Source organism: Melospiza georgiana, chromosome 14, assembly GCF_028018845.1.
Source record: "Melospiza georgiana isolate bMelGeo1 chromosome 14, bMelGeo1.pri, whole genome shotgun sequence".
NCBI classification, from domain to species: Eukaryota; Metazoa; Chordata; class Aves; order Passeriformes; family Passerellidae; genus Melospiza; species Melospiza georgiana.
The window spans coordinates 17,723,435-17,745,166 of record NC_080443.1 but is presented as its reverse complement, the minus strand read 5'-3'; the positions used below and the strand labels follow the sequence as shown (position 1 = coordinate 17,745,166).

Genomic DNA, 21,732 nt, shown 5'->3' with positions numbered 1-21,732 from the left:
AGACTCACCAGGACCAGATTTTGCAGTGTCTGGGCTGTGGAATTCCCCAGCACAATCTCACTTTTCTCCACCCCTATACAAAGCTGTGTGCACCTCCATGAGCTACACCTGCAAACGCTGCTGGCTCCAATTCCAGCTCAAACAGCATCAGCTGAGCTGCTCTCAACATCCAACCTCCTCTCCAAGCAGTGGAAAAGCTGATGGGAGGGTTTGCTGCTTCCTCTGTGTGTCTGCTACAGCACATTGTCCTCTGAGGTGCCAAGAACAGCAAGATAAGAATTGCTGAGATAAAACCATTCCTGACCACAAATTCTCCTTCACAAGGACTTTGTCCCCAACCTCCAGCTTGTGTTTCACACCTTCTAGCAAGGCTTTCAGGGGAAAGAACACTTCTTCCTCCCATGTTTCTACAACACATTTTTTGTGAGATTGTGACAAGGGGCCAAAACATTTAGGATTTTCTCAGGCTCCAATAAAAAGGCAATAATACCTGCAGAGGAATGGCACACGGGGCTCCCTCCAGCCCAACGCCCTTCCAGAAAGCCACTCTATCAAGCCTGGGGATGTGCAGACACTTTATTCCCCAAGCAGGAATCCAGACAGACATTTCTTCCTCCTAAACTACTTAGATATTTCCTCCTCTACATTTTACTCTCCTCTGTCCTCACCTCACACAGACAATTTCTTATAATAATTCAATTTCATGAGCCACACACAGCTACATAAGAGTTATTTATATAGCATCAGTATTAAATTGGTACCCAGATTTTTTTTTCAGAATAAAAACCTTGAGACTGCTTGTCTCTAAAAGCTGCAATTATGGTTAAAACTAGAAGTAATTCATCTTTGACCATGAGTGGCAACTCCACAGGTCTGACAATGGAGGCCTGACCACCAGTTTCTACTCAAGACATATGGGCAGGAAAGGGAAGAGGCTGAACCCACAAAGATGACTGTGAAAAAATAAACATCCTTTTTCCCAAAGCCTTGCCTCTGACAAGACAAAGTGAGACTGGATTTTAACAGCAGACAATACTTAATTTTAGTGTTAAAATTCTACACAGCCACATGTTTTGGTTAGTAAACCACTCAGATTTGGAACAACAAAAACTACTCTGGAATTTCAACAGATCCCAACTTGTCATGTCACCTTCAAACTGAAGGTGTAAAATTGGTGATTATTAAAAATCATGAGGAATTCAGATCCAGCCATAACATCCATCTGACTGAGGCCAGGTTTCTTGCATGGAGGCAGCATCATTATTTCATGAATCACCAGTGACCTTTGGAAGGCACTGGGAAAAGCAGCCATGTTCATTCCCTTCCATTGATTTTCTAATTTTGAGTAAATTGGTTTAATCTGGGGAATGGTTATCTATGAGGAATAAAAATACTTAAAACTGTCTTTAGAAAACAGTAAAAAGCTGAACTGTTTGAACTGAAACAATGAATTTGGAAGGGAAACTTGAAGGTAGAAAAGGTAGGGATTTTGTAAACTTTAATTTGGGCATCATTCTGTGAGCAGGCACCCAAATATGAATAAAGTTAGAATCTCTTAAACTTAAAAACACAGGCATTCAGACCCAGACATTAGCTCTACTCCACTGTGTTTCTGGTATCTGTGACTGATTTACCCATGAAATGTTTGCTGTTGGAAAAGCCTGTAGAAAGAAATTACCCACCCAGAAAAGGAAGTGCATTATCTGGTAACATGAAAAATAATGGGCTGAATATTGGGAACATTGGACAATCCTGAGTCTAGTCAACTTGGAAGACAAGCTCAGCAACTCAGCACACACCTGAAACATCCTGCAAGAACAGAATTTGGATGTCTCCAGGAATCTAAGAGCACTCAGGGCTACTTCATCAAAGGAAACTGTGATTTATAGAGTAACTCTCTCTGGTGCCAAGATTTTATATATTCCGGTATCTAAACCTTTAGATTAACAGATTGCCTCTACTTTATTATCTTCTGAACATGAAATGATCATACCTAAGCCTTCTTTGCCATCAATTTATGCTCTCATAATATTAATGATCTGTTATAAGCATGGATTTTGGCACTGTGGCAATTCACCTTAAAGCCATCTGAGGATTACCTGTTCCTTCTCAACCCCTTTTTGTATTTTCTTTTTTTGGCTATGGGGTACCAAGTGAATTAGTTCATTAAGTCCACTCATAAAAACATTCTAGGAAAGATATAGAGCACTAAACTAATAATCTCAGAGTGAGCTATATGCACAGCTAGCTCTGGGTGTCAATACTAACTCTAAGTTGAAGTCCACTTAATCTTGAGGTCTTCTTTCTCACTACACAACGCTAAATGTCTTGCACAGAAATTATGAACTACTAGATTTATAAACACTGATCAGAGCTTAGAACTTAAGTCCAAGTAAGAAATAAACAAAACTCTTAGAAGAAATGAGCATTCTCAAAAGTGAGTATCTGAATCCCCAAACAACAAGACCAAAAGCTTCTTTTCACGACCCAGAAGAAGATCAGTGGCACAACCATTAAAACGTGAGACTGGAGATAGGAAAGTTGTCACCCACCTCCCGGTCCAGCAGCGCGGGGGACACCACTGTGACGATGTCTCCCTTCTCGGGGTCGATGTAGAACATGTTTGGGGAGGGTTTGGTGGGGGTCTGCCTGAGGATGTTGTAGCGCAGCAGGGCGTTGTCCGTGCTGGCGTCGTCGGCGTCGAACGCCGCCATGCGCATCACCGTGGTTCCTGGGGAGAGGGCACACGGCAGGCACTGAGCAAAAACCGTCTCAAACTCAGTGCTTCCACCTTAGTTAGGTCCCATTTTTGTTCATGTTATCTTTACTTTTGTTTGTTTGCTCGTTTTTTTAACTAGGATGGAAGAGACCTTCAAGCTCATGGAGTCCAACCCAGCCCCAACACCTCAACCAAACCCTGGCACCCAGTGCCACATCCAGGCTTTGATAAACACACCCAGGGATGGGGATTCCACCACCTCCACAGGCAGAACATTCCAGAACTTTATCACTCCTTCCATGAAAAGCTTTTTCCAACCTATGTTTCCCCTTGTGTCCTCTGGTTCTGTCAGTGCTGCCTGGAGAAAGAGCCCAACCCCATCTAAGCACAGCCACCTTTCAGGAGTTGTAGAGAGTGAGTACTTGTTACTCAGCCAATAGAAGACTTATGTGCTCTAACACAAATTCCCTGTATCTCTGGGCTTTGAAGCCATCCACAGTAATTGCATTTCACTGAATGAATTACAGGTGTATCACTTCCACTTTTAATTCTGCAGGCAGAAAATCCACAGGTGGCTACAATGAAAACAACAATACTGAAATAACAAGTCTCTAATTGCATGGTGGAGTGTTGCAGTTCAAATTGTGTTTGATGTCATTTCTTTCAATAAGAAATGTTGTAATTATTAAAGCCTGCATTGTTCCAATTTCAATTTGTACAATTTTATGAGCTTATTTTATGAACACCAACAAGCCCCCATCTCTACTGCCCCACTGTCCCTCCAGTGCTGAAGGTTTCTCTGCCAGGAAATTCCCTGGGCACACAGTTCTGCTGCAGAGTGCAATAAGGGAAATACAATTCCCTGCACAGATTCCTAAATGCTGTGCAGAGGGAAAACCTCACTTTGTTTCTTGATCACAGTTAACAGAGAGAGCCCTGAGCTGCTGCCAGTCCCGTGCTTAGGATGGGAGCACATCCTGCATCCCTGGATCAAGGACTGTCCTCTCCCCAAGACAGGCAGCCCAGAGCAAAACTCTGTCAGCATTTTATCAGCTTTGTACAGTACAATGAGAAACAAAGAAAGGGCATAATGAGACACCTGGGCTGAACTGGGAGATGCTCACCCCTAGACCAAAATGATTTCCTCATCAGTTCATCTGTAATTTTAAGTGTAAGCATTAGTTTGAAAAGCAATCTTACTTAATGATATATGGTCACAGCAAGATTAAATATTTCAGGTAATATTGAGATGAAGACAGAATGAGATTCTACCAAATAACAAAAATACCAAATTCTACCAAATACCAAAAAAGCCATGATCAAATAAATAAATTCATTTCAGTAGTGGATCAATGTTAAGTAACAGATTAATGTGAGATATTAGCAAACTATAAAGTAAGAAATCTTAGAAGGGATCCAGTCTTTGGCCTAAAAACCCAACTGAAGCAATTTATCAGATTCCATGATGTACACCACTTCCATTGAAGTAACTTTGCACTGACATCATTATCTCCTGTGTGACTCAGTGTCAGAGTGAGCCAGAATTCTCTGTTACAGGTTAATTCCCATTAATTCCCATGTGGGAACTCACCCTTTCTTTTCCCCACAGACTGGGCAAGTATTATTTTAAACTATCATAGTCAACACATTTTAAACACAGCATTTAAATATATAATTTAAATATATAAATTTAATATATACAATATTAAATATATGAATTAAATATATAAATTTAAATAAAGCATTTTCATTTTTTCATAGATCTCTAAGACCACAGGATCATTTTTCAGTATTCACAGTGATTTCTGGGGCAAAATGACTACAAGAGAGTAAAACCTGATGCAGAAAGAGCCTGAGACATTAGATTGCAAGTGCCTCAATAACAGAAATATGTATCATTCATGTACAGGGAATTTGTTTTCTTTCTGAAGGTCTTGGATTTAAAAAATCAAATAAAAATGAAATATTGTGGTAAAAATAAAAACAAGCCCAGTCTCAGTTATAGACTGATATAACAACTGCCTGCTCACTGTTAAACAAACTCAACTGCCTTGTTTAGATACATTTATTCTTTTCTTTTTTCCCTTTTTTTGTTGCAGTTCCCAGAGTACAGTGTTGCCTCTTCTTGTAGTGACCTTGAATATCAGCTCTCAGAGGTTTCATTTTATTGCTACTTCGGGCAGAGTTACCCCCTTGAGAAACATAGCAGAGACCTGACAGCATGTTGGTTTTATTCAGCAGTGATTAAAGGTCAGACAGCTCAAAAAGAAGCTTACCACTGGATACCATGCCATGTTTTCCAGTGTTACAAGATGATCCCAGCCCTGATATTTTCACCCACTTTGTGTGAGACTGATTGAGAAGGAAAGAGAGAAAAGAACTGCTTTCTTTTTTGAAGAATTAAGATTCAACCAATGTGCTGTTTTTGGAAATTTATCACATTTTTGAGATTTTTAAATATCAATGTTAGATAACATGTTTCACAAGGGTCTCTAAATCACAAGGTTTCAGTGAAATTAATAAGGACTAAGGCAAATCTTTAAGGGATCTTTAAGAGTGCCCAAGTTCATGTGAAATTAAATGGATTTCAGAACACAGTGGTTTCCTGAATAAAGCACAAGTACAGTAGAAAACATTTTGGATGAATACAAGGTTGCTATTATTATAAATCTATTAGATGAGTTGATGTTCAGCAGAGATTTAGAAACTTATTACAATACATATTCAACTAAAAATCCCATTTATACAGTTGTCCTACTGAAATATTTCTGATGGTAAAACAGTGGAAGGCACATGTACATTTTAAGATCTGATGTAAATCCCCTAATCCCTCATTACCCTGGCATAGGACTGGCTTAACACAATGGCTGAGTCTGACTCTGATTTGCCAGCTGCAGTTCTTTAACCTTTCAACTCACTAGACATTATCTTGTTCCCTGCAATCATTCCTTTGGTGCCTACAGATAAGAATTGCAGCAACTCAGATGAGCAGAATTTTACATCCATTTTGCATAGAGATGCATTTTCCAGGAGGAAAGCTGGAGAGAATTAGATACATCTTTTTTCTCTGCTTCTTCTCTCAAAAGTTTTGTGTCATTGATCCATGGCTACCATCAAAGTGGAATTTAAATTTAATTTTAAAGTTATTCTATTCTCACAAGTTCTCATTATGTGTAAAAAATGCACATAAAATGTGGGGTTGTCTTTAGATGTTGTTAGGTATTAGTAGAGGTTGTGTTTGGTTTTTGTTTGGAGATCAATACAGAAAACTGAACCCCATGTGCTTCATATTTGTGGCTGATGCCTTAAAAATCACTAGAGCTTTAATCCAGCAGTTAAAAAATTAACCTAGAATGTTTTAACTACTTTGAAAAAGCCTAATGGCCACATTTCCAGGGAAGAAATTAATGTGTCCACAGAGGGAACACAAACAAACACAAAATTGGGATTGGACCACCAGAAGGGATAATATTTATAGAGAGATCTCCTTCTTAAAAGTACAGTGGCCCAAATGTAATTTTTGAAAGGCTCTGCAACAGACATCCAGTCCAAAAGAGCTTCATTAGAGATGTACATACACTTCTTCAGTTTCCTCCCTCATCATAAACTTTTATTCTTCATAAAAGATTCATTTCCCCAAGCCCATAAACTGACTGCGTCTAATTCAGTGTCATTTTACAAATACTTCCATTCCTGGCATCAATCAAATGCAGCTGCCTTTCAAACCACAAAACAACAGCTTGCTACATTATCATGTTAAACAATATATATAAACTGATCAGGCTGGGGAAGGGATGTCTGCAAAATCAGCAACTTCTTCCTTGTGCCAGTGACGCACGGAGATCCAGGGAAGAAACTCTCCCAGGAAAGCTGCACTTGTGTCCTGGTGTGTCTCAATATTCAGGGTTTGTTTGCCACACTTTCTGGGCAGAATCACTCAGAACTCCCAGAATCACTCAGAATTCCCAGAATCACTCAGAAATCCCAGAATCACTCAGAACCTCCCATTGCACCTCTCTCCTTGCTACCACCCAGATCCCACTCCCAGGCCATTGCTCCAGAGGATGCAGCTATCAATGTGTTGGTTATTTGAAAATATTGGCAAAATCTCCCCTTTGGCACCAAGAAGTAAAATCTAACAGATGCATGGTTTTGGAGTGGTTGGAACAGAGGATTTCTTGGGAAAATCTCTGGAGTTATTTTGTTAATAAACTCCTATGATCTGTCTCACTCTTCTTTCCTTTCCCCCTTTCCTTTCCTTTCCTTTCCTTTCCTTTCCTTTCCTTTCCTTTCCTTTCCTTTCCTTTCCTTTCCTTTCCTTTCCTTTCCTTTCCTTTCCTTTCCTTTCCTTTCCTTTCCTTTCCTTTCCTTTCCTTTCCTTTCCTTTCCTTTCCTTTCCTTTCCTTTCCTTTCCTTTCCTTTCCTTTCCTTTCCTTTCCTTTCCTTTCCTTTCCTTTCCTTTCTCCTTTCCTTTTTCCTTTCCTTCTTCCTTTCCTTTGTCCTTTCCTTTGTCCTTCCCTTCCCTTCCCTTTTTTCTGCTAAGATGCCAAGAGAACATTACTTCTGAATTTTTATTTATTTATTTATTTACTATATGCAGCTGCTGGGTTTAAAAGAAGGACTGGAGTAGAGTGGAAGTGAGGCTCATCTCCAGCCTGGTGAAATACAAACAAATGTCTCAAGCCTAAAGCCTTAAGAGAAGACTGAATCTGAAGGCCGACAATAAAATATTAACCAGTTTAAGGACTGAAAAAAAATGAACTTTATGAGAACTACAGAGCTCAAGAACTTCACCCTGGAGTTTTCCCAGGTGATTTTCATTCTTTCTGTGGTTCTACACTGTAAATTCAGTACATTAAATGTTTTCTGCATGTGTTACAGAAAGGGAAGGGCTTGTTCTCCTAATTAAATAACTGCACTGAAGAGTTGTGTTTCCACCTTCTCCACAAGTTGTGCTGTGTCTCTGTACATGATAACGATTGCACAATTGTTGCATCAGTTGCACAATGTTACATTTTCCAGAAGTACAGCTATTTTAACCCAAGAAGGACTACAAAGAGTAAAAAATGGGATGGAGAAGGAAGAAATCAGGAGGGTTACCTACATCCCTAGAGCTCAACTTTCAGAAACTGGAACAAAGCAGGAAGCCCTCCTGATAATGTTCTCATCATAACTAATTACATGTTTGATTATCATTTTGTAATTTCAGACAAAAAGCCCCAGAGGAGCAAAACAAATATAAGAAAAAAGGTGTATTTTGGTTCCAGTCAAGGGCGTTTGAATTGCAATCATGTGTATCACCAAAAACTTCAAGGCCTTGCTCAATAAAGATATTTAGTGACAATCATTGAGTTCAGGCTTTGAGCATATATTTGTACAGGGCAATAATTTTCTACCCTGTTCTCTATTTAAATTCTCTATTTAGATGTCTGGCAGGTTCTTTTAAACTCTAGATTAGATGGCATCACTGAGCAGTGCCCTGGGAATGCCACTGCACTGCAGCCAGCAGGACTGGAAGGGTGAACTGCTGAACTGTCAGCTCTGGAATGAATAATAAACAAACTTCTCCCAGTACACAAAAGAAACTTCAGTAATATTAAGCAGAGATGAAGAACTGTCAAGAATTGTTACTATCTATAGAGAGCTAATGCAGTCAGAAGAATATAAATTGAGTAAGAAATAATGGGACATTCCCAGCTGAATGTTATGACAGAAGAGAGATGATGTATGGGCAGGTCAACCTTTAGCAATCCTGGTATTTAACCTTTTTTCCCCAGGAACAGCAGAGTTGTTTTGGCAGAATGAATTATTCACTCCTGGGATGTTTGGAACATGACTTATCCACAGTCCTGTCCCCAGCCACACTGCAGCCACTGTCACATTGTGAAGAGCTCTCAGGTACTCTCTGCTCCAGGCCAGACATTGATCCATGGCGTGTCAGTAAGGGAATTTGCATTAGCTGCAGTTATGTGACATGGATCTTACTTTGGTGTGTTGTATTTTGTCTGCAGTGCTGTGGAGGTTTTCATCTTTGGGGTAAAACTGTGCGGTGAAAATATGGAAAATTGTTAGCCCCACCAAGGAGTCCCAAATTGTGTTTTTTGTCTGTGCACACCAGGTTATGACATTCTGTGGTAGATATTCCTACTGAAATTTACCTCTGTCTGTGCAGATAGAGGAAACTGTAAAAAATGTAATTTATTCTTTTAGAACACCAGATCCCCTTCGCAGATTTTGTGTTGTACAAAACTCATTACCCCCAAACAAGATAACATTTCAGACTCTGTGCATCTTCCCACACACAAGGAAACAAAGATTAAAAAAATGCATGAAGACTTTTGTCTTATAGACTACAGATAGCACGAAACAGGTATTTGCATGAGGAGTAAAATCAATGAAGTCTCATTTCCTATCTGGTACCAACCAAAAGTTCATCCCCTGAATGGATAAGATGATGTCTTATAGAGGGATCACAAAACCAGAGCTGCAACAGCTCAGCTTTCCCCTCAACAACTCCCCCAGTTCCACTCATCACTTCAGCAAACAATCCTTCCTTGCCCAGGCAAGGGGAATCCTTCATTCTTGCTCATTTAAAGACTGGGAATTGCAAGTTTAGTAAAAGAGGACTTAGGACAATGAAGATGCAGCTGACAAATCCAATATTCTTCCTTCAGATATCAACAGGCTGCAGGTTTAAGCAAATCACCAAATATTTTTTCTTAACCAGGATTCTCCCTCAGTAAAAATGTCATACTCTCATTTGTGTTTCCCTTTTGACCAGCCAAGTTTATTAAGAAAAGTCATGAATTACTTCTTGGATCATGACCATAAGCTATAAAATGTCCCACTGTTCTAATATTCTAAGAGCCAATTCATAACACAATCTTATATGTCAGATCCCATAATTCATAAAGCAATATAACACATTCTCTGGAAGTAAATGGTTTAATGGAAATGATGATATGCACTGAGCATCTCACAGCAGGCAAACATGACAGAGCAGTGATTTATGAGTGCAGGAACATCTATTCAACATACAAAGAGCAAGATTCAGCCCCAGGCATGACAAACACAAAGGGCCCACGTTCTCTCTGGAGTTTGACTAGCACTAGAAATCAACCAGGAAAATCACAGCAAATAGAGGCTGGATGAGACATTTAAATATCATGAAAATCAACCCTGTCAAAACAAGGCAGGAGCATTCTCAAAGAAGATACACAAGATTCTTTGCTGAGAGGTCAGAAGGAGAAATTTCCAGAGTGCCTGTGTAACTCATCACCACAGATGCCAGCTCTGCAGGAAGGCAGCCCAAATCCCACAAGGAGTTTGGTCAATGCCAGCTGAGCTCCAGCCCACTGGGGGGTGCTGAGCTCCTCCCTCTGCTTTTATCAAACCAGCAGAGGTAAAAAACCCAAAACTCAACATCCCTGCCCAAAGTGCCCTGCCCAGCCACTAAGCCCTTTGGTCTGAACTGCCTGATGATACCCCAGGTTTTGGCTTTTCTGTTTTTCCCATTCTGTGCTGCTTTAGTGTGTGGGTCTGGGCTCACATCAGGGGATGCTGAGCTCTGTGCACAGGGCAGGGACACAAAACAATTCCTGCTCCAGCTGGGCACCAAGGACAAATGATCCAAATCTCAGCCCCAGAGCACAAACACCGTGGGCTGGAGAGAGAAAAACAAGCAGGGTGGGACTGCAGGGGCTAAAGCTGGAATGGGACAATGAACTGCAAGGTGCCAATGGAGCAGAACTGATCCCAGGGAGAGACCCCGGGAGCGCTCGAGCATTTTGGGACCATTTTGGGTCATCCTGGGTTCATTTTGGGACCGTTTTGGTTCATCCTGGGCTCATTTTGGGACCATTTTGGTTCATCCTGGGTTCATTTGGGGACCATTTTGGTTCATCTTGGGTTCATTTTGGGGCCATTTTGGTTCATCTTGGGTTCATTTTGGGACCATTTTGGTTCATCCTGGGTGCAGCCCTGGCTGGGCTCTTGTGCTGCCCAAGGTGGATCCATTGAGGAGATCCTTTTAATAAATCCCTGCTTTATTCTGTAGCTCTGTCCAGCCTCTGTTCCAGCTCAGCCTTCACCAGGCATCACTGACAGCTGAAGGTTTTTGTCAGAGATGCTCCCAGCTCACATGATGCACCGTGCTGTTTTCCCAGGTCCCATGTAAAATTGGAATTGCCTGCAATCATTCAAATTTGATTTCAGGCATATGCAAGCTGTTTAAATGCAGATGCAAACTTTATAGTCAAGGGTAAGCAGAGAGCTTACTAAAAATATATATTCTGCACTTATTTCTGTTTTATAATCCAAATGTTTTCTTTTAGCTTTTCTTTACCTTTTTCTTAATAGTTTCCCATTTTTTACCCTTTCCTCTTTTTCTGAGGGGGTTCTGGCCATTCAATGCAAATTGTTAACAGACAGCAATTTTTAAAGTCATACAAATAAATATAACCTGATGCAATTTTCATATCCAGAAATACCCATGAGGAATTACCTCTTGAATGTGGTAGAAAGCTTCCCCTAAACTTCATGACAAAAAATAAACCAGGAAAAGTAGAATAATCATTTTAGTTTCTCCCCCAAAAAAGAAGTTAATATCCAGTTTCTCCCAGGCTCTAAGCAGGGTAGCATTCTTAATCAAGATAAATGTAGAACATAAAATAGAGGTTTCAGAGACTTAATTTAGGTTAGTAAAAAAGATTGACAATTATTTGCATTCTGAACTTCTGGGAGGGAACTGACCATCTTTCACTTCAAAGCCACTTTTACCTTGTCTCCCTCCAGGCCAGCCGAGCAGAATTAGAATTTTGAATATTTACAGGAATGGCAACAGAACCAAGCACAGATCCTTCTCTTAGCCCTTACTAAACAAAACTCTGCTGGTCACCAAGTTCACATCCATGAAGCCAGGAAAGACTCTGAATTTGGAGATCAAACTGCAATTCCCAGTTCTCAAACAGTCCAGGTATAATTTATCCCACAGCCCCTTCACAGCAGCAGTGTCCTTTGGGAAGGAACCTTTGGGCACTGGTAGGGAGGGAGCAGCAGTGTGTTTAAATCAGGAGGATATTAAAATCTAACAATGCTTGATAATGAAAATGAGAAAAATATTTTTTATTTCATTCCAACAACAAATGATTCAAAATTGGGAAAAAAACTCAAAATAAAACTGTGATGTATGGACACTAAGTGCCTATTTTTTAGAAAACACTAAAAATTACAGTGAGTGAGAAATGAGTAATGAGAAGCCCAGGCTGCACTCTGTGTGTATGTTCTGCGTTAAGACTTGTTCCAGAACAACAGCAGAAAGGAGATATTTTTCTAAGGAAACATTTTCACAGATTTCAATAATCTTTTGATCAGAGCCACACTCACAGATGGAAGATCTCATGCCATAAATTTTGTAAAGGAATTGACTGACTTCCTACAAGTATAAGAAAGGCAGCAATTAAACTCCCCTGTCTCAGTGGGCTTTAATCAAAACCATGTCATTACTTCACAGAAATAATTTTGCACTATTCTTCTATGTCCAAGTAAGGTACCCTGGCATCCTTCCTGATTAAAAAGCAATAATATTACATTTTAAAAAGATCTATTAGTGCAAGGTCAATCTGCCCCATTTGGAAACACTTTTTGAGACAGTGGGCCAGAATTTCTGTTGATCTAATTCAGCCCAGCACTACTAAAGCAAAGATTTATTTTAGGTGAGGCTGTGGAATACAGGATTGACTTTGAAGGTCTGTATTAGGTATACACAGTATTAAATTGCCCCTATTCCCTTTTTATCTCCCTAATTTCTCACTTCAATATATGTGAAATGAAAGAGAAAACTAAAGGATGATCTGATTTTTTTTTGGTGATTTTTTGCTTGGTTTTTTGTTTGTTTGTTTTTTGTGCCTGTTCTACATTGAACTCTTTCACTTCTTGCTACCAGCAATTTACACAAGTATCCAATTTTTCATAAGGATGTAGGATTATGAATGCACAGCACCACAGACTTCAGCAATTACTGCACCTGGGAAGTTCTCATTGTTACTCTTTGCCTGTTAACTAATATGAACTGGTGTGCTTTAATCTCAAATTATAAAGTGGAAATAGAAGTGAAACACCCAGCCCTGTTACCTGAGCCTGCCACTGGGCTCTCAGCTCCTACAGCAATCCAAAATTAACCCAGATGGGCTGAGGGTGCTTCAATATTACAAAAGCAGTGCTAATGAAAGGAGAATCAGATGTCCTAATGAGGAGCAAATCATCTCACAAGGTTTCTCTCTTCCTCTGCAGGAACAGAGCACACACTTAATTCTGATGTATTATTTCATCTCTGTATTGATTTCATCACCAAGTCCCAGGCATTTGATCTATTAAACATCTGAGGGTTTTTATCTGAGGGATAAGTGTTTCCATCACAATACAGGATCTTTTTAGGTGAGTTTTGTTTTTCTTCGCCCCCTTCTGCAGCTGAAATCCTGGATGAATTATTTGGTTGGGCTTGTAGTGTCTGCCCTGTTGAACTTATTTAAATTCACCCTGCCTGAGCAATATTTCATAATGGACTTCACTGCTGGACCCAATAAATAAACTGGGCAACTACTCCCTGTTCTTAATTCAGAGAATTGCATTAAGTCCATTGCACTTTTCTGGATAAATCATATCACAGATGCAGTAATTCCTATTAAAACTACAAACAGAAGTGGAAGATTTTATTTTAAGGTCTCAAAGTAAGCGTGGAACAAATCCTTAGTGAGGATCAGAAGGCATGCCTTGGAAAGGTATCCTTAAAAAGGATTCATTCTTCTCCCTTGCATCCTCCTGAACCCATTGAACAGCTGCCCACTGTAAAGGAGCTCACAGGAGGAAGGAGAAACACCTTCAGTTATTCTGGAAATCTGCACTTCAAACTGGGCAGCCTTTAAATCATTCCACACAGCTCATTCCCTAAGAGCAATGTCAGAAAATGGAATTGTTTTCTGCATTTTCCCCCATCTTGAGATTAAAGCATCTGCACATAGAAATCCTTGCAGCCCTTCTTCAAATGATCTTCTTGGTTAAATTATATTTTAAAGCCACTGATAGCTGAATTTAATAAATGATTCAGATGCTGCAAGAGTGTGCTCTGTGATTTTCATACAGGCCTCTGAAACTATCTTGTATAAATCACAGGTTTCAAAACTGTCCATATTTGTAACAAGAATACAATTTGGGGTGTGTGATAGATATTTTCAGTGGGGATCCTGATATTCTTTCCTGAATTAAGTCATTGATTAAATCACTCAGTTCAGCAAGTGGGATGACTTTCACTCAGTTACAACCATTTTAGGCTCAGATATCCATCCAGTCTTTTTTTATAGTCACTAAAGAGGCACTGGCAATTTTGGATGCAGTTCATCCCATTCTAACATAAAAATTTAGGAAAGGTGAGATAAAACACCTTTGGAAGTGATTCATTCTGGGTGAAATCTGACTCTGAGAGGGCACTTAAAAGATGTGACACACTCCCATTAATTCTGCACATTACTACAGGTGTGGAAAGCAGGGTTAGAATAAAATATTTCTCCAGTAATTTTGTTCTGGCACCTCCAGAACCCTTTCTCTCCCCATCTCACAACTGCTCAGGGCTGAAGGGATCTTTGTTCTGCACAACTTTTCAGCCTCAACCCCTGCAAAATGGAGCCCTGCAAGGATTACAAGCAGCCCAAGACATCCCTGTTTTTATTCCCTTAGAATTGATGCATCTTGTTGGGGAGGGACCTTAAGCAACAAATCAAGTTATTTTAACTCTGTGTGTAATTGATTTAGCACTGAAAGGGCTACAGTATGTACCTGCAAAGAAAATATGAGCATGGAAAAGCTTCTGTGTGTCATAAACCATATAAATATTGACTATGAGACTCCTTAATGTAAAATTAATAATTAAACACAGAACAGGTCATGATATATCACTGCCAGCAATTGGGTACTTAGAGATCATAAAGATTTGTGGAGCTCTGTGCAAATTGGGGGTCATTAAGTCACAGGCTTGCTCAAGTACATTTATACTTTATAAATGCAGACATTCCTTCTTGGACAAAAAGAAAACAAGCATCAGTCAGTGGCAAATCATCCTGAGAAAGGAGACTCAGAGAGAGATTTCCAATTTTCAATTTTCTAGTTTTCCACTGGGTGCTTTTCCACAACTCTCACCCTGAACACAATTAAAATTCAAATTTTCAGCTCAGAGCTTCAGTGAAATCTCATCTCTTGGGGAGAAGGTGGCTCTGGCCCCTGTGAGGGTCCATCCCAGCCATCCCCTTTCCCTTTTTGGGGGAAACTGGAAGGCAAAGGGAGCAGACACAGGTGCTCCTGCCTTGGGCTCCCTGCTGACATTTGCCCTCACAATTTCCAGTGCTGAAAATGTCAATACCAAAATACCACAAAGTTCAAAGGCAATGTGTAAACACCATTTGTCAAACACAGTCACAGAGTTTCCTTCAACCTCAGTTCTTTTGTAATTTTGAGTAGAGCCCTGACTCAATGTCTGGAAGAATGAAAATTCCAAACGATATCAACTTTCAGAGTACAAATCCCTGAGAGCTTGACTGGATTTCTTCCATGCAAAACTTCAGTTAAATAATCAAGTAAGAAATATTTGACTTCAAACCCCTGTGATTTATTTGTTTGTTTTCCCAGTAACTTATATAAAATCCTACTTTCTAGGGATGTGAGCTGTAAATCTCCCCAGCAATCAGCAAGGTCAGGAATTGAGTCAGAGTTTTTGTCTCTGAGGTGTCTGCTCATATCCATCCCTGCCCCTGCCACACACTTCTTAATTAGATCATCAATAAATTATGGTATTTATATAAACAAAGGGTCAGGGATCACAGAATTCCCACCATATAAATTCCTTGACTTTTGGCAAGAGCAGTGACTTCCAAGCCCCATCCCAAACTTAATAATGACTGTAGAAAAAAAAAGAAAAATCCAAGCAAACAAACTTATCAAATTTGATATCTTTACATTATAATTTTGGTAAAGATATATATATAATAATATTATTATATTTATTATAATATAATTACAATAAATAATTATTATATATAGAACATATTTCTTATATATCTTAGAATTATTTTATATCTGTTTATCTACAGTAAAACCCCTATGACAGCTATAAATGAGCCACAATGATCTGTGCCTATGGATTATGTGTCAAACTGGGAAAATTCTATCGTAAATCACAGATCCATGACAGATCTGGAAAGCCCAAGAGGAAAGAGGCATTCCAGTGGCAGGGACCAATGTCAAGTGAAGTTATTCTGTATTTTTAGAGCACTACCAGGAAGATCCATTAAATAACTGGAAACTCTTTTGTTCAGAGAGTTCACTTTGCTTTTTACCCCACCGTGCTGCTTTAAGGAGAGAAGAGTTTGTGATTTCCACTCCGCCTAAGAAGTGACCCAGGGATAGAAATCCCAGCAGATTTCTCCCAAGATTCTCTCACATTTTACTTTTTGTGCCTCAACAGGCAGATCTGACAACGATTTCTTTGAACTGAATATGTCTGTTGGCACAGAACAACTACAAATTAAATCAAATGGGAAATAGAAAGCAAATAGAAAATGCACATTTTTAGAAGTTTCCCACTCACACAGAATACCAGCATAGCTTAAAAATGTAAAGAAAAAAAATCCAGCTGTGTTTATCCATGCAAGCATTGACTTCTAGAACTACAGAACTGGTGGCAAGTTGGTTATGTTGTTAAAAGCACAGAAATACAGGTGTCAATAAAACTGTGAAAAAAATTGAGGTAGGGATATGATGCTCTTAAAGAAATTGATCTTAAAGATGTCAGGAATGTGATTTTTTCTGTATATATTCTCTGAATTTTTCAGATTTCCCTGGTTAGTAACTTTTTAAATGCATTAAAATATACATATAAACCCCAAAGAGAATATATTTAATAATGCATATTAAGACTTTATAGAGAAGCATTTATCTCTCTCTCTCTCTATCTAATACCAGGAATATCTTTTGTCCTTGAAGTGATCATGGATTAGGACTAAGTTTTACTTGAAATTTCTGAATGCTTTCAGATCTAAAAATCTATGAAAAATCTCTAATGTTCCATATAATTTTTAATATTAAAATGAAATAATTTTATTTTTAAAATTATTAAAATAATTTATTTTTTAAAAAATAAAACACTTGTACCTTGTAAGCCTGCCATTCTCTCAGCTCCCTGTACCATGAAGCACTGTGATTTCCTAACCAGTATTTTATTTATTTGTCACAGATGACAAATTCGTGACAAATATATTTATATATTTATAAAATACATATAAAATGTGATGTTTGGCATGCAACATAACACAAATCTGTTGTTAGCTGGATAACTCAGCTGCATGTATCCTGCAGGAATATTTCACTCTGGTGCCTGGAATGCAGCCTGGGCCAAAATTCCCTGCTGGGTGCTGGGGCAGGGAATGAGAGTTTTGCAACAAGCACTCTTCTCATCTGGGTTCTGTACTGGAGAAAATGGGAAATGCTGCCATTTTCTGCTTAGATTTTGTCCATAAATAATTCTTTTGCAGAATTAGGAGGCAGTAGAAGCTGCAGCAAAGCACCATTGGAATTTCTAATCCAATTTAGCAAATTCAGCAGCATCCCACTTGCAGATGGACCTGGTTGTGCAAATTTCTGAGGGGTTTTAGCCCATTTACCCACAGGAAATAAATGGATGAATGTTCTGTGATGTGTCACTCATGGAATCTCCTGTGTGTGCCCCTGGAGCTCCACACACAGACATTTCCTGCTGCTTCCAAGCAAAAATATTCCCAAGCTCAGGAAAATGGGATATCCTGAATAATGCAATGTAATTGTATGGGCTGCTACAGTTGGCTTCCAAAAATCTTCTTTTTAAATAAAGCTTTGCTCACTGATCTGCCAAGGTCTGGGCAGTGGATAAAAATGTCTGTGAGACATCATGAGGGTGTTGCTCCACCAGGATTTGAGTGGGAATGTTGCAAAGTGGCCCCAGTGCCCAGGAATTGGAAATAAATTAACACAAAAAGAACATTTCTCATTCTCTGTTTTTGTGCCTCTTCCTACAGCAGTGAGATCTATGTACAAATCCACAAATTGCATTATAAATTACCCATGCTACAGATGTTTATAAGCCATAATTAAAATCAACCCAGTGCCCCTCAATTAAACATTTATGACAGATTTATTCAAAAACTAGTTAACCATTTATAAGGCACTCACATGGAAACAGAGTATAAATGATGAGTTTCAATTTTCTGCGCAAACTTTATAAAGCATTTTCGTTTCATCTTCTGTTCTGGTTACTGCATGTGGAGCCTGTGCAATACTGGAAATAATTTCTGACAAGTTTGGAAGGGATGACAAGCTGGGATGACTCTGAATAATAGCTCAGGAGCATTACAGGCTTATAAAAGCAAATGAATGCTTTAAGAGCTGGCAGCACATTCTTAAAGCTGAGATCTATTGAAATGTACTGCTCTGAAGCAAAGAGAAATATTTTAATATATGTGTAATTGTGAGTGTCTGTGTATTTTTCTTTGACGTAATTTTATTTTGTATTCATGCAATGGAGTTAATTTCTGTATAATATACACATATACATGGTATAACAGACAAAAATGTATAGATATAGAAAATATTATAAAATACATTGATTTAAATTAAGTTCTTTTAAATTTATATCAGCGCATATGTGTTTCAAATTTGGTGTTTTTTCATCGACACATTCACCTGCTGAATTTTCCACATTGATTTAGCTTGACTCAAATAATTCTGGAAGAGCCCCCTATGGAATAAACAGCTCAGCATCATCTCTTAGCTGCCAATGCCCTTCCAGAAATCTGAACTCTTACCTGATCAGTAATTAAATATATAAATTCTTTAAAAAGTAATTAATGGAGACATAATATTCATATTGTTCATGTTTTTCTGCACACATCAAAAGTAATTAATGGTAATAAAAAGTTACAAGTGTTGGCAACTACACCACAACTATTACAGAGGGAAAAAAGCTCATTTCTGCTCCTGCTCTGAAAATAGTTTCTTAAAAATCCCTAGGAACTGAAATGTGACACTACAATAAATACATCTGTTACTCTAGGAGGTATTTCTGCAGCCCTAATGTACCAAACTGCTTGTATTGATTCCTTCCCAGGCTTATTCAATTAGAACATTTGAAAAATACACAAATTGTGGGGCAAACAGCTGTAAATATTTACAGAATGTAAGCTATTGATTTTTATGTTCAGGAAGTATCATAAGCAAAATTTTAATTTAATGTTTCAGTTCTCAAATACAGTAAGAGAGAAGTAAGTACAGAAAACTAACCAGCACTGGAATTGAGAGACAAAAAAATCTGATTTCCCCAATTTGTTTCATGTAGGCAAACATACAAAACCTAAACAATAGAAAATGTAAAGATTCCTCTCCCTCTGTAAGAAAACAGCTTCATTTGCATAATCTCCTACAAGTCTAATTTTCCTTTATGATATTTCGGAATGTTTTCCTGATCAGTGAATTCCCTATGGCTGTATAAAAAGTTCTCCACTCAGTAATGAAACACTTTTTCAAATCACAAAATAAGGATTTGCAGTACAAATATCCCTGGCATCCTGCCGCAAGACAAAACCATTTAATTCCTTCCTTTAAACAGAATCCATATAATCAGGAACAGATTTATGCCTCTGGAATACAGCAAAGGAGAGCTTCCCTGAGAGGGGGATACTCATGTTTATGACAAACCACATGAAAATGTTGTTTAGAGCAGCTGAAGCTGTGGCTCCTTGGAGGGACAGGCAGGAAGAATTTGAATGGGAATAAAAAAAAGCCAAACCAAGGTGTGGGCAGCCAATTAGTTCCAACCTGAGCAGCAGTGAGAGTGTGAAACACATTCCTAGAAATTCCTGCTACCCAAATCCCAGAAAATCCTGCCCAAATTCACAGAATGACCACCTTAGCAGAGACCTTCAAGATCATGGAGTCCAACCCTGCCCCAACACCTCAACTCAGCCCTGGCACCCAGTGCCACATCCAGGCTTTGTTAAACACACCCAGGGATGGGGACTCCACCACCTCCCCAGGCAGCCATTCCAGAACTTTATCACCTTTCTGTAAAAAACTTTTCCCTAATATCCAATCTATATGTCCCGTGATGCAGCTTGAGACTGTGTCCTCTTGTTCGGTCAGCTGCTGCTTGGAGAAAGAAACAATTGTCCCAATTCTCAAATCCCAGAAATTCCTGCCCTAATTGTCCCAGTTCCCAAATCCCAGAAACTCCTGCCCTAATTGTTCCAAATTGTTTCCCAAATCCCAGAAATTCCTGCCCTAATTGTCCTGCTTCCCAAAATTCCTTCCCACCTGGCTCCTGCCCAATGATGTGAGGTCCAGGTTTGGGATATTCAAGAATCCATTCAAGAATCCTTGGGATGGCAGCAGCACAGGAAAAGATTCAGGAAAAAATCCACGGAGGTTCAGTGCTCCCCCAGCTGCAGCATCACCCAAAAAAGAGCAGGGCTGAAGGGAGCAAGGAGAGCTCTCCTGCTCGTGGCCAAGCCCTCCTCTGCTACAGGCAGAAATGTGAAATGAAATAGAAATATGAGCGGGGGAACTTAGACAGTTTAAGAAAATTATCCCTGGTGATTCTGAAAGGCAAAGTGATTTATTTTTGCATACTTTTCAGGGGTTGTTTCCTCACAAGGAAAAGGAGCAAATGCAGAAGTTCATGGTGGTGGGACCCAGGGCCATGCAGGGTCACAGCTTTATGAGCCACCACACTCTGGTGTTCTGCACAGCTGCTTAGTGAAACCTTATTGTGCTGCTGGAGAGCTGCCTGAAATGAAAAGTTATTATTTTGCTGTTTACAGCTCATGCAGAGAGGGTAGGCAGAGGTTTCAGAAGGAAACACAGACATCAAAATAAATCAGCACAAGACCAACATAAAGTGAAGTTGTCATCATCTTCCCTGCCCTTGAATACACTGAAGGGATATTGCTTCAGCAGATTTCAACCTTCTTCAAATATTAAGTAACCATGGAAATTTAAGGTGCTAAATTTAAATCCACATTAGTGATCAAACTGGTTCCCAGGTACTGCCCACACAAATATTTCCAGGGTAGTGACACTTCTCCTGCAGTGTAAAAGTCTTTCTCTGAATGGAGGATGACTTAACAGACATTCTGACATGGGATCAAGTTCTTTCAAAGATGGGCTAGATTTTATTACACATTTTATTATACAGACATCCCCATTAATGCAGAAGAATTGTTAAATAAATGTTACTACTACTGACAGCAGTAATACTAACATGATGGGCAGATCATTATTTATTTAGTTTCCACATTTCCAATTTGTTCCATTTATTTCATAACTACACAAGCTTGAAAGAGTTCTTAAAATGAATCACAGAAATGGGAGCATCAGAAAACCAATTAGATCAAGTCTCCATCATTATTCCTTTACTTTCTTGCTCTCTACAAATTACACAATATGAAGGAACATTAATGTTCCCTTTTAAAGGCAATTCCAAGAACTTTTTTTTCTATCACTGAGTCAAGATTTTCCTTCCAACTCTCTCCAGAATGCAGAAGTGATCATAAATATATTTACAAATGCATATATAAATAACCTGAAACTAGCTAGAAATGTGCCAGTCCCACAGCACACAACAAATTGTGATTTATTCTCAGCTCCCACTTGAAACCAGGAGCAATGTTTCTTGTTCTCTGTACTGGTATTTTTTTTCAGATCAATGATTTTCAGCTGCATTTTAATTACAGAACTGTAACACAATCTATTCTTCTTCTGTATACGTAACACAGAATGCTCCAAGAAGCATGTATAAGAAATGAGGCTTGTTCCGAAATACCAACAGAAAAGGCTGATGCAGCTTTCCTTTCAAAACCAGGAGGAATGGACTTGGTTCTCAGCTCTGTCAAAGTTACAGTAAAGGTCTTTCAGGAATGAGGAAGGAGATGAAGATGCAATGT

The 21,732-nt window shown here is 39.0% G+C and overlaps 1 protein-coding gene across 2 annotated transcripts in view; it reads right to left on the bottom strand.

The window, feature by feature from the left end:
• The window catches only part of CDH13 (cadherin 13), a 441,709-nt gene that overhangs the window by 132,757 nt on the left and 287,220 nt on the right, over positions 1-21,732 (bottom strand). For both annotated transcript variants that reach the window (XM_058034103.1, XM_058034102.1), the window contains exon 7: positions 2,553-2,731. In XM_058034103.1, coding sequence (XP_057890086.1) covers positions 2,553-2,731 — 179 coding nt within the window. The remainder of the gene's footprint in view (positions 1-2,552; positions 2,732-21,732) is intronic.